Source organism: Phalaenopsis equestris, unplaced genomic scaffold (genome assembly GCF_001263595.1).
Source record: "Phalaenopsis equestris unplaced genomic scaffold, ASM126359v1 Scaffold000800, whole genome shotgun sequence".
Classification (NCBI taxonomy): Eukaryota; Viridiplantae; Streptophyta; class Magnoliopsida; order Asparagales; family Orchidaceae; genus Phalaenopsis; species Phalaenopsis equestris.
This window is the reverse complement of record NW_018165240.1, coordinates 483,135-500,543: the sequence shown is the minus strand read 5'-3', so window position 1 is coordinate 500,543 and position 17,409 is coordinate 483,135. Positions and strand designations below refer to the sequence as shown.

The following is a 17,409-nucleotide window of genomic DNA, read 5'->3' as shown; positions in this document are numbered from 1 at the left end:
ACCCCATGTAATCTTTCTGTAACCTACCTATAACCTCTCAATACTCTCTGAATAACCTCGAACGTATTCAGAGCTGTGTATGTCTTACTTACTCAAAATTTTCTACATAAATGGGATTTAAATTAGTCACAAAATTAGTGACATTCCCAATATTAGCAATAACTGAAGATAAAATGGTCTTGAGTAGTAACTTACATTAGGTTTATTTTTTCTAAATAATGAAAATTAAATGAATATGTAAATACCAAGAATGATGTGGTATATATGTAAAAGTTCCAAAGGCAAATTTCCAAGCTTTCTCGCCCGACGCCATGCCGATGTGGATCTTCCCAGCTTCCTCTCCTCTCCCTGCTTCCTTACCCTAGCGGCGCAGTCCCAAAATCGCAACCTATCATCGCCTCTGTCATCATATTATTTTTTCCATCTTAAGCTCTTTTTGATCTGTGGTTATCTCAGCTTCCCCTTATTACACCGTCCAGTACTATCTCCTATCTGTATCGTCTCGTCCTCTCATCTACAGCTTCCGCCGGTAACTTAAATCTCCTTTGGTAACAAATTATTTTTGCTATTCTGCCCTAATTTGAAGTCTTGCTAGTTTCATTAAGATCAGTTAGGGCTACTGTTTTGATTTTGTTTTTTTGGGGGAGGAATTCATGATCTTTACCATTGATGGATTAAATTTGCTAGTATTGTTATACGGGGCTTGAGGTTACAATATTATTTTTGGCATGCAGATAATTCATGTTTAGTGCAGGCACGCATTGTGTGATGTTTGGGGACTGTGAATTATGGATTATTTTCAAATTCTTAGGTTTTAGTCTTAGTGGTTCTTGTTGGAAGATTGTGTTTATTTGAAAACTGGGTAATGCAATTTACTTTCTTATAAGGGTTAGAGTTTAATGCCCATACTTTCTTTTCAAGGTAGTATAGTGGTGTTGGAGGAGTCTTTGAAGGAATCACATGAAGATAATGTTGACTCAACTTCTCAACCTTCTAAATTTGTATTTATAAATGGGTTAATGGATTTTGAGGCACAACGAGATGAGATCAAAGCCAAATATGAAGAAAAAATTATGTTTTGTTTTTAATGTTCTGAAAATGCATGGTGTGATAAACGATGTATAGCAAGGTTTATGGGCTTTTTATTATATTAACTTGAACTAGATCATCGACAAAGCGTCTTCCAAGAAGGAGGGCAGTCGATACTTTTTAAATGAATGATTCTTCAATTCCCATTTTTTTTATGATTGTTTGACTTTTTTTTTGGTGAATTGTAAACTTTTGTTAGTAAATAAAATATTAACTCGAATGATCTTTATTTAATTTATATATTGCTTGTATACTTTGAGTAAATTTTTAGCAATAAGAAAGCAAAAAAAGAATGATGAAATGATGATTTGAAATAATATGCCGACTTGATATTTAGTAGTTTTACTAATGTATAATAAACAAGTCAACACGTAGAATATATCACCATCAAGCCATATTCGATCTTTTACCTTAATGTGTTATTCTTTTTTGTCTTGGATGGGTCTCACTTCAGGGTGCTACCATCTCTTGGTTTACTATTAGAAAGTACTTTATTCTTTCTTGGTATAGAGGTTGTCACAATGGGAGAGTTCGAATTTCAAGCCTTGGCTTTTTGTGCTTTAAATACTTAGGATTTTAACCTTGAGCTTAACTTATGGGATTTTATGGGAAGCCATAAAATCATAAACCATTAAAAACATTAGCCGCATAGTGAATAGATAAATTGTTATTTTGTCTAGTTTTAAAGGGTATGAACTTTGGTCCAATAAGCAAGATTATTATATTACTTCGCTTGTTAGAATTTACTAATTCCTTGAATAAAATCCATACTTTTAGTTAAGCATTAAGGTAACTTTGCTTTGTGCATATTGTCCATCTTCTTGAGGGTTATATTTCTTCTATAGATAAAAGTCTCTTAAGTTTTAAACTTCACACACCCTAAATTGAGATCACTCTAATTTCACTTTTAATTTAATCTATTCAAGGAACTCGGCAGATTTAAATATCAAGCCTTTAACAAGGTACTTGAGCATATTATTCAGTTCCTTAGACGGGTTCCTCAATCATATTGTCAAGTTCCCCGGATTAGTTCTTTGACAATATTATCAATTTTCTTGAACGAGTTTGCTGAGTTCATTGGCATTGTTCTTAGATAAGTTCCCAAAGTATGATTGAAACAAGTTTTATAGACAAGTAGTGTTCTTCTTGTCAAAACAATTTTTTTTTTGTAAAAAGAAATCATGTCAATGCCTCAGAACTAGTTTTTATCCAAAAACATAAATAAACTATAAATTTTGTAAAGCACACTTTTCTTTTTTACTAAAACTTGTTACAAACATTCAATAGAATGACTCTTGCTATTTTTTTGACTCGTGTGGGTGTTGCTTTGTTCTTTTTTTCTTAAATAAATAAAATAATTAGATTGTGAAGATGCTAGCAATCATTCATGCTGTAAACATGGTCATAGTGAAAAGCATCATATTTGGATGCATCTCATAATGATGTTATGTGTTTAGTGGAGTTGGTTGTTGAAGTACTTGTCTTGAATTGCACTCACCAATTTTGGTTACGATACTTCACAAGAGTGTAGATGGGGTATTTATTTGGCACAAGAACTTTTTTATAACTTGAGGTTGATAAGATGAGAGATTTTTATGTTCAATTTGTCATTGGTGATGTCGATGTTGACATTGATTTCAGATAATCCTTTGACTTACTCAAATTGATGTCTATTTAAACCTTAGTGTAATTAAGTGCAAATCTTTGACATGAACACAATGATTTTGCCTTGAATTTGACATCGACCCTCCGACTTCTTTGATTTCTTCTATAAATAACATCTTTGTAATTCATTTGACACTTTAACTTCTTTTACATCAATCACTCAGAGGTGATTTCTCGCTGCTCTAATTTGAGACTTCCTTCTACCCTAGTCTGAGTTTTTTTTCAATGAAGAAGGCGAATTGGGAGATTTTCTACTGCTGACTGAGTAGAATTTTAAGGCACTGCGTCGAGAGTAAGAGTTCAATTGTGAAGATGCTAGCAATCATTCATGTTGTAACCGCCGTCACAGTGAAAAGCATAACATTTGGATGTATCTGATAAATGATGTTTTGTGTTTAGTGGAGTTGGCTGTTGAAGTACTTCTTGTCTTGAATTGCACTCTCCAATTTTGCTTACGATACTTCCCAGAAGATGGGTTACTTATTTGACACCATAACTTATTTATAACTTGAGGTTGATAGGATGGGATATATTTTGTTCAATTTCATCGTTGGTGATGTTGACGTTGACATTGATTTCGGATAATCCTTTAATACTCAAATTGATGTCTTTTTAAATCTCCATGTAATTAAGTGTAGATATTTGACATGAACACAATGATTTTGCCTTGGATTTGACATCAAGGCCCTCCGGCTTCTTTGATTTCTTCTATAAATAACATATTTGTAGTTTACAATGATTATTTGAAATTTGAACTTCTCTTATATCAATCGCTTTGAGGTGACTTTTCTTTGCTCTATAATTTGAGACTTCCTTCTACTCTAGTCTGAGTTATTTTTCAATGACGAAGGCGAATTGGGAGTTTTCGTCACTGGTGATTGAGTACAATTTTAAGACGTTGCATCGACAGCAAGAGTTCGATGATTACTTTACTATAGCCATCCATATTTGTCACTTAAGATTATTCTCAATCTCAGTGCAGATCTTGCTGCAAAGGGCTGAGTTTGATTTCTATAATTATTTTTCATATACTTGGAAGTTTAGCATGATACACGAATTTTGTGAATTTGAGGGACAATTTGAGCCCCCAAGTAGCTATTTGATTAATTTTTGAGTTTAAATATTAATGAATTCATGAATTATTGAATTTATAAGCATGATAATTACCAGAATCATTGCTTTACTAAGCTCATCAAGATGTTTACTGATTCCTTGGATGAAACTTATTTCAGTATGTTAAGTTGACCTTGTTAAGCATAGATTGGCCTTCTACTTCTGGACTTTTAGCTGCAAGGATTAGTTTGGGATTAGATCTCAAGCCTATGTTGATGTAGCTCTTGTTTAACCTATCGAGTTGCATCTTGGATTCAAGTTTCTTTTATTTTTAATCCAAGTCTTCAGTGTTTTTAGTTTTAAATATGAAGTATAGCTAACTTAGTATTGAATAAATGAATTTTGATTTTCAGATTTTGAGCTTTTTATCATTGAGTAGTCAAGATATATGAAGTTGTAGTGTTATCACATTTTGAATTCCACTAGTAACGCTGAGTAATGAATATCAATCTTATGATTAATGCTGAGTAACAAATACCGAGTTCATTGAGTAGCAAATATCGAGTTCCTGGAGTACTGCCAATGAATGAATATCAAGTTCCCTTAGTAATGCCGAATAGCAAATACCAAATATTGAGTTTTCAGGTATAGCCAGAGTTGATTTAATTCTTCATGTTGAAGTTTTTTCTATACAAAGAAATCAATAAAATATATTAAAAGATTTTCTTACTCAAAAGTTCAATACAAAATACAGTAGTGCATGTTTTTCTTTGAATACAAAATGCTTATTACAACTGTTTTTTTATGAAATACTTCTTGTTAATTGAATGGCTTGAGTTGTGGTTGGCTTATTTCTCTTTCGTTTTATAGTCATCGCCTAGGAGGAGCAAATACAAATTCTTACCAGTTTTTTTTCCCTTCGATGAATTTCTTAATTAAGTCGCAATGTTAACTATCCACCATGCTGTAGCTAGTTTGAGTATATGGTATTGACGACCGAAAGAAGTATTCTTTGTCTTTAATATTATTCACCATTATTGCACGCCATACTTGTAAAGGAGTGTAAATAAGATATTTATTACTCTAATGCAGGGTTGGTAATGATTCTTTTGCTCAGCTCATATAATGCTAATTTGCTGGTTGCTAGTAGTTACGATGAGCTCCAATCTTTGTAGTGTTGAAGAGACTTTGATATTTCTTTGGTTGATGCTGGTTACGTTGCTGCAAGTTTTTAATGAGTTCCAAATTTCAATTTCTTGGGGTCTTACATTATGGTATATTCTATATTTACATGAAAATCGATGAGTTTTTTAAATCTTTGACCATTATTGTAGGTTGCTTCAAGTTGAGTGCATATTTAAATGGTACTTCTCCAAGATATTAAGAACATTCTGCCAGGGAACTATATACTCCAAAATTTTAGTTATAGAATCTCCCATTAAAAATGAATAATAAATAATTTTAGTTATTTGCAAGGCGCTGAATGTTGATCTTTAAAAGAGAAGCATAAAACTAAGCTAGGTGTTACCGAGATGAGAATGATTAGGTGGATGAGTGGCTTTTCACTTAGAGACAAATGCGAAATGAATATATCTGTGATAGGGTTGGTGTAGCTCCAGTGACGGACAAAATTAGAGAGAGTCGATGATTTGATCACATTAAACGTCGACCGTCTGATGATCCGATTAGGAGAGTAGATGTTTTATATTCAACTTATATTAAAAAAAACAGAGGTAGACTTAGAAAGACTTGGACATATTGTATAAAAAATGATCTTAATTTATTAAAATTAAATAAAAATATGACACTCAATAGGACGTAATGGAGAAAAAAGATTCATGTAGCCGACCCCACTTAGTGGGATAAAGGTTTGTTGTCGTTGTTGTTGCCCTAACCATGCATCATCTTTAAAATTGCTTGAGAAATTTTAAAAGGCTCTTGGCTCTCATAGATTGATTTATGAATTGCTTTTTGAATTTGGTGAAAGAGACAATACTTTTTTGCGGGAGTCTAAATGACAACTTCTTCATGGTTGTAAAGAATAACCAACATCTTATAACATTATTGCTATTCAACAATGAGATGGCTAACTCGAAGTAGGTGACATGGTTGACTATAGTCATCTTTCGTTTGTAAAATTCTAATTGTGTAAATTTAAAGTTGTCGAAGTTCATGCTTCTGCAATTTCTCTCGAGAGCATGCTCGTGAATTGTTTCTAAATCTTCGTCTCATTTCTTGTAGAAGATGAAGTTTAGCGTCCACAAACCTAATGATTTTTGGCGAATTTAAGATGATGATATCATTCTCCTTCATTTACATTATGATTCTTAATTTATAGATGAAGGTTGAGGTTTAGTGCTATAAGTAATGTCTCTTGTTGCATTTAAGTAAATTGATTAAATTACATAATAGGGTCTCTTGTATGCTTTTTGCTGATGATATTCTTCTCGTGGATAAAACGAGAGAAAAAGCCCAAGAAAAACTTGAATTATGGAGGTCTACATTGGAGTCTAAAGGCCTTCGTTTAAGTAGAACTAAAACTAAATACATGGAATGTAATTTTTGTAGTAATAGCTCTAGTGACAGAAGTGTGACTTTGGGTGATCAAATTATTAAAAGGTGTGAACGATTTAGATATCTTGGGTCCGTTGTCCAAAGCGATGGTGATATAGATGGGGATGTTAATAGTAGAATTCAAGTTGGTTGGTTGAAGTGGAGGAATGCTTCGGGCTGAATGTTGGCATTTAAAAGAGAAGCATAATAATAAGTTAAGTGTTGCCGAGATGAGAATGATTAGGTGGATGAGTGGCTTTACACTTAGAGACAAAATGCGGAATGAATATATTCGTGATAGGGTTGGTGTAGCTCCTGTGATAGACAAAATTAGAGAAAGTCGTCTTAGATGGTTTGGTCATATTAAACGTCGACCATTAGATGATCCGATTAGGAGAGTAGATGTTTTAAATTCGACTTGTGTTAAGAAAGGCAGAGGTAGACCTATGAAGACTTGGGCTTATTGTATTAAAAATGATCTTAATTTACTAGAACTAAATGAAAATATGACACTAAATAGGACGCATTGGAGAAAAAGGATTCATGTAGCCGACCCCATGTAGTGGGATTAAGGCTTTGTTGTTGTTGTTGTTGTTGTTGTTGATTAAATTACATAATAGAGTCTGAGAAGGATTTGAAAGTTCTCAAATAACGAGTAGATATATGTGAAGCGATTGTCCGACTTCACCTGGTTTGGTTGAGTACTAACGAATCGCCATGCCTAGTTGCTTGGATGACTTGAACTAGTCGACTCTCAGGATTGAATTCCAAGGGCGAGTGGTTTCACGCTTGCAACTATGCTTTGTTGGCTCTGAGACCAAGTTGAAATGAGTTGACTTATTTTGATCTTTATTGGGTGGGCCGAACCCGGTCTAGGTGATTTTTTTGTGTATGGTTATGATACCTGATTCATTATTAATTCTTTTAATTACAAGTCCAATATCTGCTAAAATGATTCATATTCCAGTTGGAAAATCTTCGTGATTTGTTGATGATAATTGCACTGATATTGGCTGTTGAGATCTTCCCTACTGGAATTATGAGGGCTGATTTTCTTCTGAGGGGCTTCACGTTCATCAGATGTTATCTGAGAGTGTGCAAATAGTCTTACATTTCTTATAGAGGCATTTACATATATACCACACAAGTCTTATGTATTTACACTCTGACGCCTAGACATTCATATTTACATGCATAGCACTCAAATTTTTTAACATTACATAAAAAATACCACTATCACTACCTTTTTAAAAGGAAAATACATTTTTCATGCACATGTTTATGAAACTGAAGTGTTATGAGTGTAAACATTAAACTTTAGGTGTTAGATATATAAATACATAAGAATTGTGTGGTATTTATGTAAATTTCCCTATTATATTGTAGCTGGATTTTCTGAATACAACACACCTTAATTGCTAAATACCTGTAAGATACCATCATGAAATTTGGAAGATTTGCATAAGTACCACTCAATTACAATGCATTGACATCTCTAACACCTAATTTTCAATATTTACATACATACCACCTTATCCATACATGAAAATGTGTATGTCACCTTTTTAAAGGTTAAAATGGTTGTTTTTTTTTATGTGATACGAAAGATTTGGGTTGTATTACTGTAAGAATTAAAGTTTAGTTGTTTGATATGCAAATACATAGGAATTGGGTGGTATCTATGTAAATGCTCCTATGATAAACTTAATGCTAGGGAGTTCTTACTCGAAAGTTTACTAACCTTTTGATTTTGATTCCTTCATTGGATTATGTTCAGAATTTTATTTTCATCCCAATTTATCTTTATAATGTACATTTTATCTAAAGAACATACATACTAATTTTATTTTGTTATTTGCAGAGTTATCTGTCATTGTATGATAAAGTCATGGAGTTTGAAGCAGCAACTGATGTTGAAAAATTATTTCATCAAACCCCTCCGCTCGAGCAAATAGATCCAAGGAAAGCGAGGTTCCCCTGCTGCATCGTGTGGACGCCGCTGCCCCTCGTCTCATGGTTCCTGCCGTTCATCGGCCATATTGGCATCGGTCGAGAGGATGGTGTGATCCTGGATTTTGCCGGGCCTCATTTTGTCAGTGTGGATCATTTTAATTTCGGCTCGGTGGCTCGATACATCCAATTAAGCAGGGATGAGGTAAGTGTCCGTCAAACTTTATGAATTAATTTTGATTGGTAAAAACTTACGTGTTCATTTATCATCAAAATAGAATGGATTTTAAATGTATGATATTATATTTATAACGACAATCCCTAGCCGTTATTTCTTATTATTAGCTTTTATTTCTTCTTTATGTATTTCATATTTGTTTTGTTCTGTTTTATTTCTTTCCTATTTGTTTTATTCTCTTTTATTTGTTTCCTTTGTTTTGTTGATTGTAATTGAGTTTAAATACCGCTTATTTTATAATAATATTCTGCTAGTCTATTCCAAATCTCAATATGGTATGAGAGCCTAACTCTAGATACAGGCCGCCACCACTCCCTGCAGGGCCTCCCATAAGGGATCGCAGCCATTAGCCTCTTCCAGTTGTCAGTTCCCTACAGCCGCTGGCCTTCTCAGAAGTCTACAGGAGTTGTCGCCGGTCTCCTCCGCCTTCCTTCTGCACGCGCAAGCCGCCGATTCAGCAAATGCCGTCTCCCTCGTTGTTCTCCCCTCCTGCAGCATAATTCTTGTTACATTCTAGCGCCTGCTCTCTACTGGATTTCGTCGATGACTCAAAATCACAACCACATCTCTTTTGGCTTAGTCGAAATTATGCAGATTCCTCCAATGCTGAGCCACCTTCAGAATGTGTTCATGATTCCACCGGAGGATCGATCCGCTCCCTTGTAAATTGGAGGGACTAGAAACCATGAACTTTTTTATCACAATCGATAAAATAAACAAAAGTAACTTTCTCGAATGGTCACAAGCTGTCTTTTTTCATCAAAGGATGCGAGAAATTCGACCACTTCACAGGTATGATTCGTGAGCCTCCAAAGACTGACCCGACGTATCAAGCTTGGGAAGTGGAGAATTTCATGGTCATGTCATGGCTGGTTAACTCCATGGAGATTTCGATTGGTCGTTCATATATGTTTATCCTTTCAGCTAGTGTCATATGGACAACAGTCCTTTATGCTTACTTGGATGTAGGAAACTCTGACCAACTTTATGAGGTGTCTAAGAAAATCTGGGAGGCAAAACAGGGGTTAAAAACTGTGACCCACTACTATAATGACTTTGTTGCACTATGGATGAAACGTGACTTGTACTACGACTACATTTGAGATTCTCCTACCGACCTCTCTTCCAGAAAATTGTAGAAAAGGATCGCATGTTCCAATTCTTGGATGGCCTTAATAAAGACTTTGACGAAGTCTGGGGCTGTATTCTTAGTCTGGACTCTCTTCCTTCCGGTCGCACTGCTTTTACAGAGATTCGTCGCGAAGAGAGTAAGAGACTTGCTATGCTCGACACTTTTACCTCTCCACCCGAATTGTTTGCCTTGATCCCGAATGGTACTCAGCCCTTGTACATGTCTGTCGGCAATAAAAAGCTGGTGGTGTGGGGTTTGTGTTGTTGTTGCCTGTAAGAAGCTGTCGGTCACCGGAATCGAAATCCCGTCGCCCGCTTCGGAAGGACGTTTTTAATTTACATATAGATTTAAGTTTTAAAATCAAATATAAAAAATCAAACTGACCCCATATTTTTCATAGTTTAAATGAAAGAGCGCTTTACCTCAAACCTTGTATATCAAATAAGCTAAGATATATATGACGTTCGTTTGGTCTGCGAAACCGTTTTATTTGCCGACAAATTTCCCTATTTAATATGAAAAATTGAATAGGGTTTATTTTAAGCGAATAGGGTTTATTATTGAATAGGGTTTATTTTAAGCTGGGTTCGGAAAAGTTTCTTATAAGGACAAGTTCCTATAGTTAATTAAATCTTAAATGACCGAAATTAATTAAGAACACTCTCGATAAAAATCAGGAAAAATTATCTTCAAGGACTTCAAAAGGATAGAACTTTTCAACGAAATCGGACAAAGATGTGCGCAAAAGGGAATTGTTCAAACTTGAAACATTTATTGTAGAATCCAAAGAAGGAAGAACTAGGGGATGCCACAGATCCAGAGGAGATCTTCGGTGACTTCCCAGTCTACCCTATGGTTTGGCTTCAGTTTCGAGGAAAAATATTCAAGTATTTCCATCCTGCCAATTTTATTTAATGCCAATTTTATTTAATTAGGGCTTATATTCGTGTGAACTGATCACACAAATAGCGTAGAAGGTGCGATGATTTAGGTCGTAACGAACGACAACCTCAGAATCCTAAAACGAGTTAGGGCTTAGATCGTATAGCAGAGCTATACAAATGCCTAACGAAAAGATTTGAGGATTTATGTTGCACTAGGCGAACAAACTCGAAATCCTATGAATTTTTGTTTTAATTTCTAGGAAAGAAATTGTTTAGCTGGGGAAGACATGTTCTGCTGTTGAAGATTGTCGTGCTGCCCACCGCGCTAGTTCCAAGCTCCTTGTTGTGACGTGTTTAAGTTTTCTAGGATGTTCAGTTATGATGTCAAATCAAACGACTCTATGGTAATAGTCCTCTAAACATCCTATATAAAAAGAAGGCATGCTTTAGGCTATATAATATAGAATGTGCAGTACAGAAAAAATAGTAAGATGCATGTAGAACGGTAGCAGGTAGAAACAAAAATAGTATAACATATTGTACAATATAGTAGCAGGTAAAAACATGAATAGTATAACATGTTGTACAGGAAGAACAATAGCAGGTAGAAACAGAAATAATATAACATGCTGTACAGGACAGTAGCAGGTAAAAACATGAATAGTATAAAACATGAATAGTATAACATGCATGTTGTACATGAAGAACAGTAGCAGGTAGAAACAAAAATAGTATAACATGTTGTACATGACAGTAGCAGTTATAAACAGGTACGCCCGTGCGATCCGCTGTTTCTTAAATATAGCAAGCTGAAATGCATCGCAAAAAGCGAAGTCTGGAAGAAACGTTATCCAGAAAATCCGAAGGAGTGTAACAACGATTCATGACAAAAAAAATTCTAGAAAATCAACGAGAAAAGACTTAAGTAAGAAAACCTCAAAAATCTTGGAGAAATCCCAAAAGCAAAGAAAAGAAACACGAGTGCCCTGTCCAAAGCTTCGATAAAACAAAAAAAGGTTCGGGTAAGGGGGACCGCAAGCACTCATGTGGGGCTTGACTCAAAAAAAAGGTTCGGGTGAGGGGGACCGCAAGCACTCGTATGGGGCTAGGCTCAGCTATGTATTTATACTCGAGGGTCCATGAAGGCTACTCGGTCACCTGAATGTATAGAACCCGCCACTCGTCTAGAAGTGTGTCTGAACCTCACCTAGAGGGCTATTTCCCAGCCTAAACAAATATTCGTCAGGTGGACAATCAATTTTAAAATGTATTTTAAAATTTATGTTTTTGACATGCACATAGGTCTCAAAAAGGAGATTATCAAATTTTATTTTATAGCGAAAAATATATTTTTATTTTTTTTGAAATAAGTTTTAACAATTTTTATTGTCCACAAGTCGATTACTCTGTCGGGCGTGGGACTGCCAACCACTTGAGGAGGTTCGAGCCAACTCCCGCTAGACTTATGTCGGTGAAGGATATCATTATTCTATTGTTCATCAAATACCTGAATCTTGATGTTATGGGATATGACATCTTTCTGCTCTATCTTCAGTGTGTCTTTATCATCACCATCCTACGCCCCAAAACAAACTACTTGCGACCTTGCTTGATGGTTTTACACATAGCAAAAGGCTATACGTGGACACTTATGCGTCAGACATAAGCTTCGAAAATCGAACCAAGAAGCAAGGAAAGAAAAAACAAAAATGGGGTGAGAGAGAGGAGACACTGATCCATCTAAAACACCGAAAAAGAGAATATATCAGTTCTCAAAACTACTATCGAAAAGACCTGAAAGAGTGGGGCCCAAGGTCTTTCCTAACAAACATAAAGGGCTATTTTGCGCTGATTTTTCAAACCCCAAAGACATAAAATTAATCAAATCAACCAAATGTTCTACCAAATAAGGCTTGCAAATCCTCCAAACCCCAAGTTGATATCAAAATATCCCAACTCCAAATTAATTCACAGCCTCACACATCAAACAAATACGAAATTTTTTCAATGCACTGAGGTGTAAGACCCACGGCCTGTATTAGTAGAGAAAGGAAGACAGCTACCAAGATCCTCGACCTAAGTGAGGTAAAGCCAAGAAAATTCACAGGTAAAAGCCAATATCAACACCATCTAGCTCCAGCCCGAATAAACTCCAACAGGTGACTCACGGCCAAGGCAAAACAAGGCCAATATAAAAGAGAGAGACCCACTGTTAGGACTTAAAGAAGGGAAGGACTCATGGCCACGACAAATAGTGCAGTCCAAACCAACTCCAAGGCATTGTAAGCAAGGCTTACAGCCAAGACCTAAGCCAAGACACGAGGCAAAGGTAAAGGGAAGACTTACGGCCGAGGCGACTCAAATCAATTCCATAAAAGTTTTGATATACATAAGAGAGTACAAAACATCACCAATCTCTCAAAGTAACAAATTTGATCCACCTACAATCATTCAAATGATTCAAGCCCAACACGAGGGGCTAAATTAAATTCAACAAACTCCAATAGGTCCTACGGGTAGGAGCTAAGGTCAGTGAAAGCCAAAACCCACATCCGCCTCTCGGGCAGGGGCGAAACGAAGCAAACCCAAGCCTCCAACTAGGGTCAATCCAACTCTCGAATAAGGGCTAAAGCAAAACTCCAACAGAGATTAAGAACCTAACTTCCTCATAAATCAACTTTCAATCACTCTTAAGGCAAAAATCGGGCTCCCAATCTAAAGCCAAAGCCAACAAAAGCTCAAAACCCGAGCCACTAAAGCAAGAAAAAGGAAGAACCCCCAATAGGCAAGAACTGAGATTCAACACAAAACCAAATCCAAACCAAGTTTTTTTACCAAATTCCAGACTAGTTAAAGACCAAACCGAGCCAAGTAAGGCCAAAACCTGAACCCAACAAGGGCTTAAAAGTCCAACTGCAATTGAGATTTAAAAGTTAGGCCACAATGAGAGTTAGAAAAATATCCCCATGCCTTTAAGGTATTCAACCTAGAACTACCACATGTTTTTAGTGAAAGTGAATGAAAGTTTCAGAATACATATACTAACATGCTCATGAGAGGGGCCAAATTATTTCAAGGTCATCCTTTTAATTGTTTCTAATATAAATATGCCTCAGAAAGTAGGAAACATGCCATGACTTCAGCACTTTAGATAAGCAAAGTAAAAGAAAGAATTAATAGCATGCCACAGTGCTTAACCAAATCTAATTTCTAGCACCACACCACAAGATCATCATCAGAGGCTCGGCAAGGGCATAACCGAGAGCCAGTAAAGTATAGAGAAAGGGAGGGAGAAGGAAATACACACCCTCAAACTTTTAAATGCCATTCCCACATAACAAATGTATAAAGAGTAAGTTAGAACATGTTTAGGAATGAGACAAATAGTAAACTTTATATTCTAGCATGCTAACGGGGCTCGGCAGAGAACAGGGACGAACACAAATAAAGCGCAAGGGCTCGGTAAAAAGCAGGGCCGAACACAGGCAACATATAGGGGGAGAGGGAAGTACCTCCTTAAAGTAGAATCACAAAAGGAGTTGCAGAAAAGTATTCCCTAGCCAACACCTCTCTCCAGCAACAAGGAGAGTTCAAAAAAAAACTTAAGAGAGTGAGTAGAGAAAAGTAATAGAGAAAGGTCCTCCTCTGAAAATGATTTTTGGCCCCTTGAAGCTTCACAGAGGAGCTCTGATATACGCTAAGGGAAGAAGAAGCCAATGATTAAAAAAAATCCCGCAGAGATCGAGCGCAAGGGGCTCGGCCATACTGTTTGCGGCTCGCGGAGCCAACGAAAGATGAGGGGGGGGGGGGGGGCTTGAGCTCGCGGGGTCACGCGAGGGACCACAGCGGCTTAGGGCAGACGCATGAGCGAGAGGCGGACGGGAGAGGGGAAATGAAATTAGGTATTAGGTTTATAAGTTTTATTTATAATAATAAAATATTATTTATTTTTATAAATAATACTTAAACACATCTCCTCCTCCAGAAATGCCCTCGCGATGAAACAAACATCTTTCCTAAGCAAAATCGACATTCCGGATGCGTCAGCGCAGTCCGTTTCGTCATCCGGAGTCGTCCGGGCAGCCTCGTCGTCGATCGGGTTAAAAACGGGGCGCGGGCCAAATCCAAACAAATCCTATCAAGATTTTGGCTCGAATTCGATTTAACAGGACGGCGAAGAGCGCAGCGGCGCCAAATCAACGAGTAGAGTCAATCCTAAGGCCGACAGTCATATAGGAATGCTCCCTGAGTTCCTTCGGAGTAGTCTTACCTGCTAAGCAATAGCGGTCAAGACTACTACATGGAACGTCAAGTCGAGCGAAGAAAAGTCTAGAATTGCTAACGGGGAGGGTTTCTTCACTAGTTTTCTAGGAGTAGTCGACATAAAGGTCCTACGACTAGATCCTAGGCTACTAAGGATGGGAAAACTACATCTCGACCGAAAGCGAGGTCAACAATGTCACATCGGACCTGTCACCTCACTTATAATTACTTTCATAAACCTAATCACACTCGGGATAAGTGTTACTTCGCGGCAAACTCATGCAAACCTTCGGTCAAATCCTCTGCTACCAAGGGTCTTACGACGATATTCGAATTACCATGGTTCTATGGACTCCTGCCTGAAACATCCCGCAATTCTTTGAATTCTTGAAAAACCAAATGGAGCAATTAACCAAGGTACTTTGAGCCAATAAATTATGTGTGGGTTGGTTGACCTCCCACATCCGACAAGTTACTTTTCTCATGACTCACTGTTTTTTTGTCCTCTAGTTCGTGGATTATTGATTTAGGTGTCACAGATCTCATGAATGGATGTTCACAAGCTTTCTCGACTTACTATCCGTGCTCTAGGAAAAATACAATCAGAATTGCCTGTGACTCTTGTAGTTTCATTACTAGTAAAGGGTTGGTTGTTTTAACGACTGGTCTAATTTTAGAGTTTGTTTTACATGTTTCCTTATTGCAATGTAACTTGTTATCTGTCATCAAGTTGATGAATGATATTGATTGTGTTACTATTTTCTCTTGTGATGGTTGTGTTTTCAGGACCTTCATTTGGGGAGGATGATTAGAACTACTAAGAAGGTAACTGGACTCTACTACTTTCAAGAGGAGCATGGAGAGTGAGCACACACTAGTTTATCTTGGTTTTTGCATTGTCTTTTGGGTTATCTTAATTTTAAATATTTAAAAAATTTATATCCTTTGATGTTTTCTAATAAAAGACTTTCTGATTTCAATTGTGAGATATGTCAGTTAGCCAAATATCATCTAATCCATTAGCCACCCCACACTTACACACCTTATGCTCATTTCTCTCTCATTCACAGTAACATATGAGGACCCTCTCGTATTTCGAGCTACACTAATAAATGGTGGTTTCTGACTTTGATTGATGACCACATTCGGATGACGTGAGTCTATATTTTAAAAGACAAATCAGAGGTTACATATGCTAATTGGGTTGGGTCGGTGTATGATTGACGTTCCACCTCGGGGGATTGCTCATTTATATGGGGAAATCTTGTTACGTGGAAAAGCACAAAACAATCTGTGGTTGCCCGGAGCAGTGCTGAAACTGAATTCTGATCCATGTCCTTGGGGATCTATGAAGCTTTCTGGTTACGCATCATGCTCTATGAACTTCGTATACCAACCTTTGTCCCGCTGCAGCTATTATGTGATAATAAGGTCGCCATAAATATTGCCCACAATCCAGTCAAGCATGATCTTACCAAACATGTGGATATTAACTGACTCTTCATTAAGAAAAAGATTGAGTCAGGGGAAATTTGTTTTTTTTTTTTTGTCCTCCAATGATTAACTAACGGACTTCCTCACCAAGAATCTTCCCTATTCTTTGTTGGATGACCTGAAATCCAAGTTAAACATGACCGACGTCTATGCTTCAATCTTAGGGGGAGTATTATATTTATAATGACAATTATTAACTTTTATTCTCTGTTTATCTATTTCGTATTTATTTTATTTTGTTTTATTTATTTCCTATTTATTTTTTTTTTATGTTTTATTTATTTCTTTTGTTCTTTCTATTATAATTAGGTTTAAATACCTCTCATTCTATCAATAATATTATGTTGCTCTATTCCAAATCTTATAACAAATATTATGTTGCTCTATTCCAAATCTAAACATATATTATGTTGCTCTATTCTAAATCTTAACAATTTTCTTTTTAATGCTCTATTCCAAATCTAAACATATATAATGTTGCTCTATTCTAAATCTTAACAATTTTCTTTTTAATATATGTTATCAGTGAACTCTCAAGAAAATCATCTTTGATTATATTTCTTTAACCATTTATTGACAGTCTTTATAGTTTAAAATGTGTGTTTAGTTGTTGCTGTCGAAATAAGCAGTGTGAAAATCAATCTATTAAATAATCAATAGATGATATATGCCTGATTTTCTTTAGTTAATATTTGACATAAATAAAAATCTTTTGAGATTCTAAAAATTTTTCTTCTGATAAGTTTCAATTTTAAAATGTTCCAATTGAATTTTTTAGTGTAAGCTATTTTGTATCTATGAAGCCTTCATGATTGAAATTATTTATAAGTTGACAAATATCATCAAATTTGAATGGTCGATATGTATCTTGAGGATCTAATGCAGTATTGAGAATTAATATTTTTATTATATTTTCTTAAATATGTTATTATTCTCCTGTAGTTGTATGTCTAAAGTTGCTAAGAAAGTATTAATTTCATAAATCATAATGATACTCTAATATAATAGTGCTTTTTATGACAAGTGTCCTCTATCTCAAGAGTTAGGAAAAAAAACATATATCTTGAATATATATATATATATATATA

At 35.8% G+C, this 17,409-nt stretch overlaps 1 protein-coding gene across 3 annotated transcripts in view; it reads left to right on the top strand.

The window, feature by feature from the left end:
• The first annotated feature begins 286 nt into the window (after positions 1 to 286).
• The window catches only part of LOC110031311 (protein REVERSION-TO-ETHYLENE SENSITIVITY1-like), a 19,615-nt gene continuing 2,492 nt past the window's right edge, over positions 287 to 17,409 (top strand). Inside the window, exons 1-3 of one of the 3 annotated variants that reach the window (XM_020734453.1) lie at positions 287 to 548; positions 8,222 to 8,515; positions 15,614 to 15,652. In XM_020734453.1, the coding sequence (XP_020590112.1) occupies positions 8,249 to 8,515; positions 15,614 to 15,652 (306 nt within the window). In that variant the 5' untranslated portion in view covers positions 287 to 548; positions 8,222 to 8,248. The remainder of the gene's footprint in view (positions 549 to 8,221; positions 8,516 to 15,613; positions 15,653 to 17,409) is intronic. The other 2 variants (XM_020734452.1, XM_020734454.1) reach the window with 2 other exon arrangements.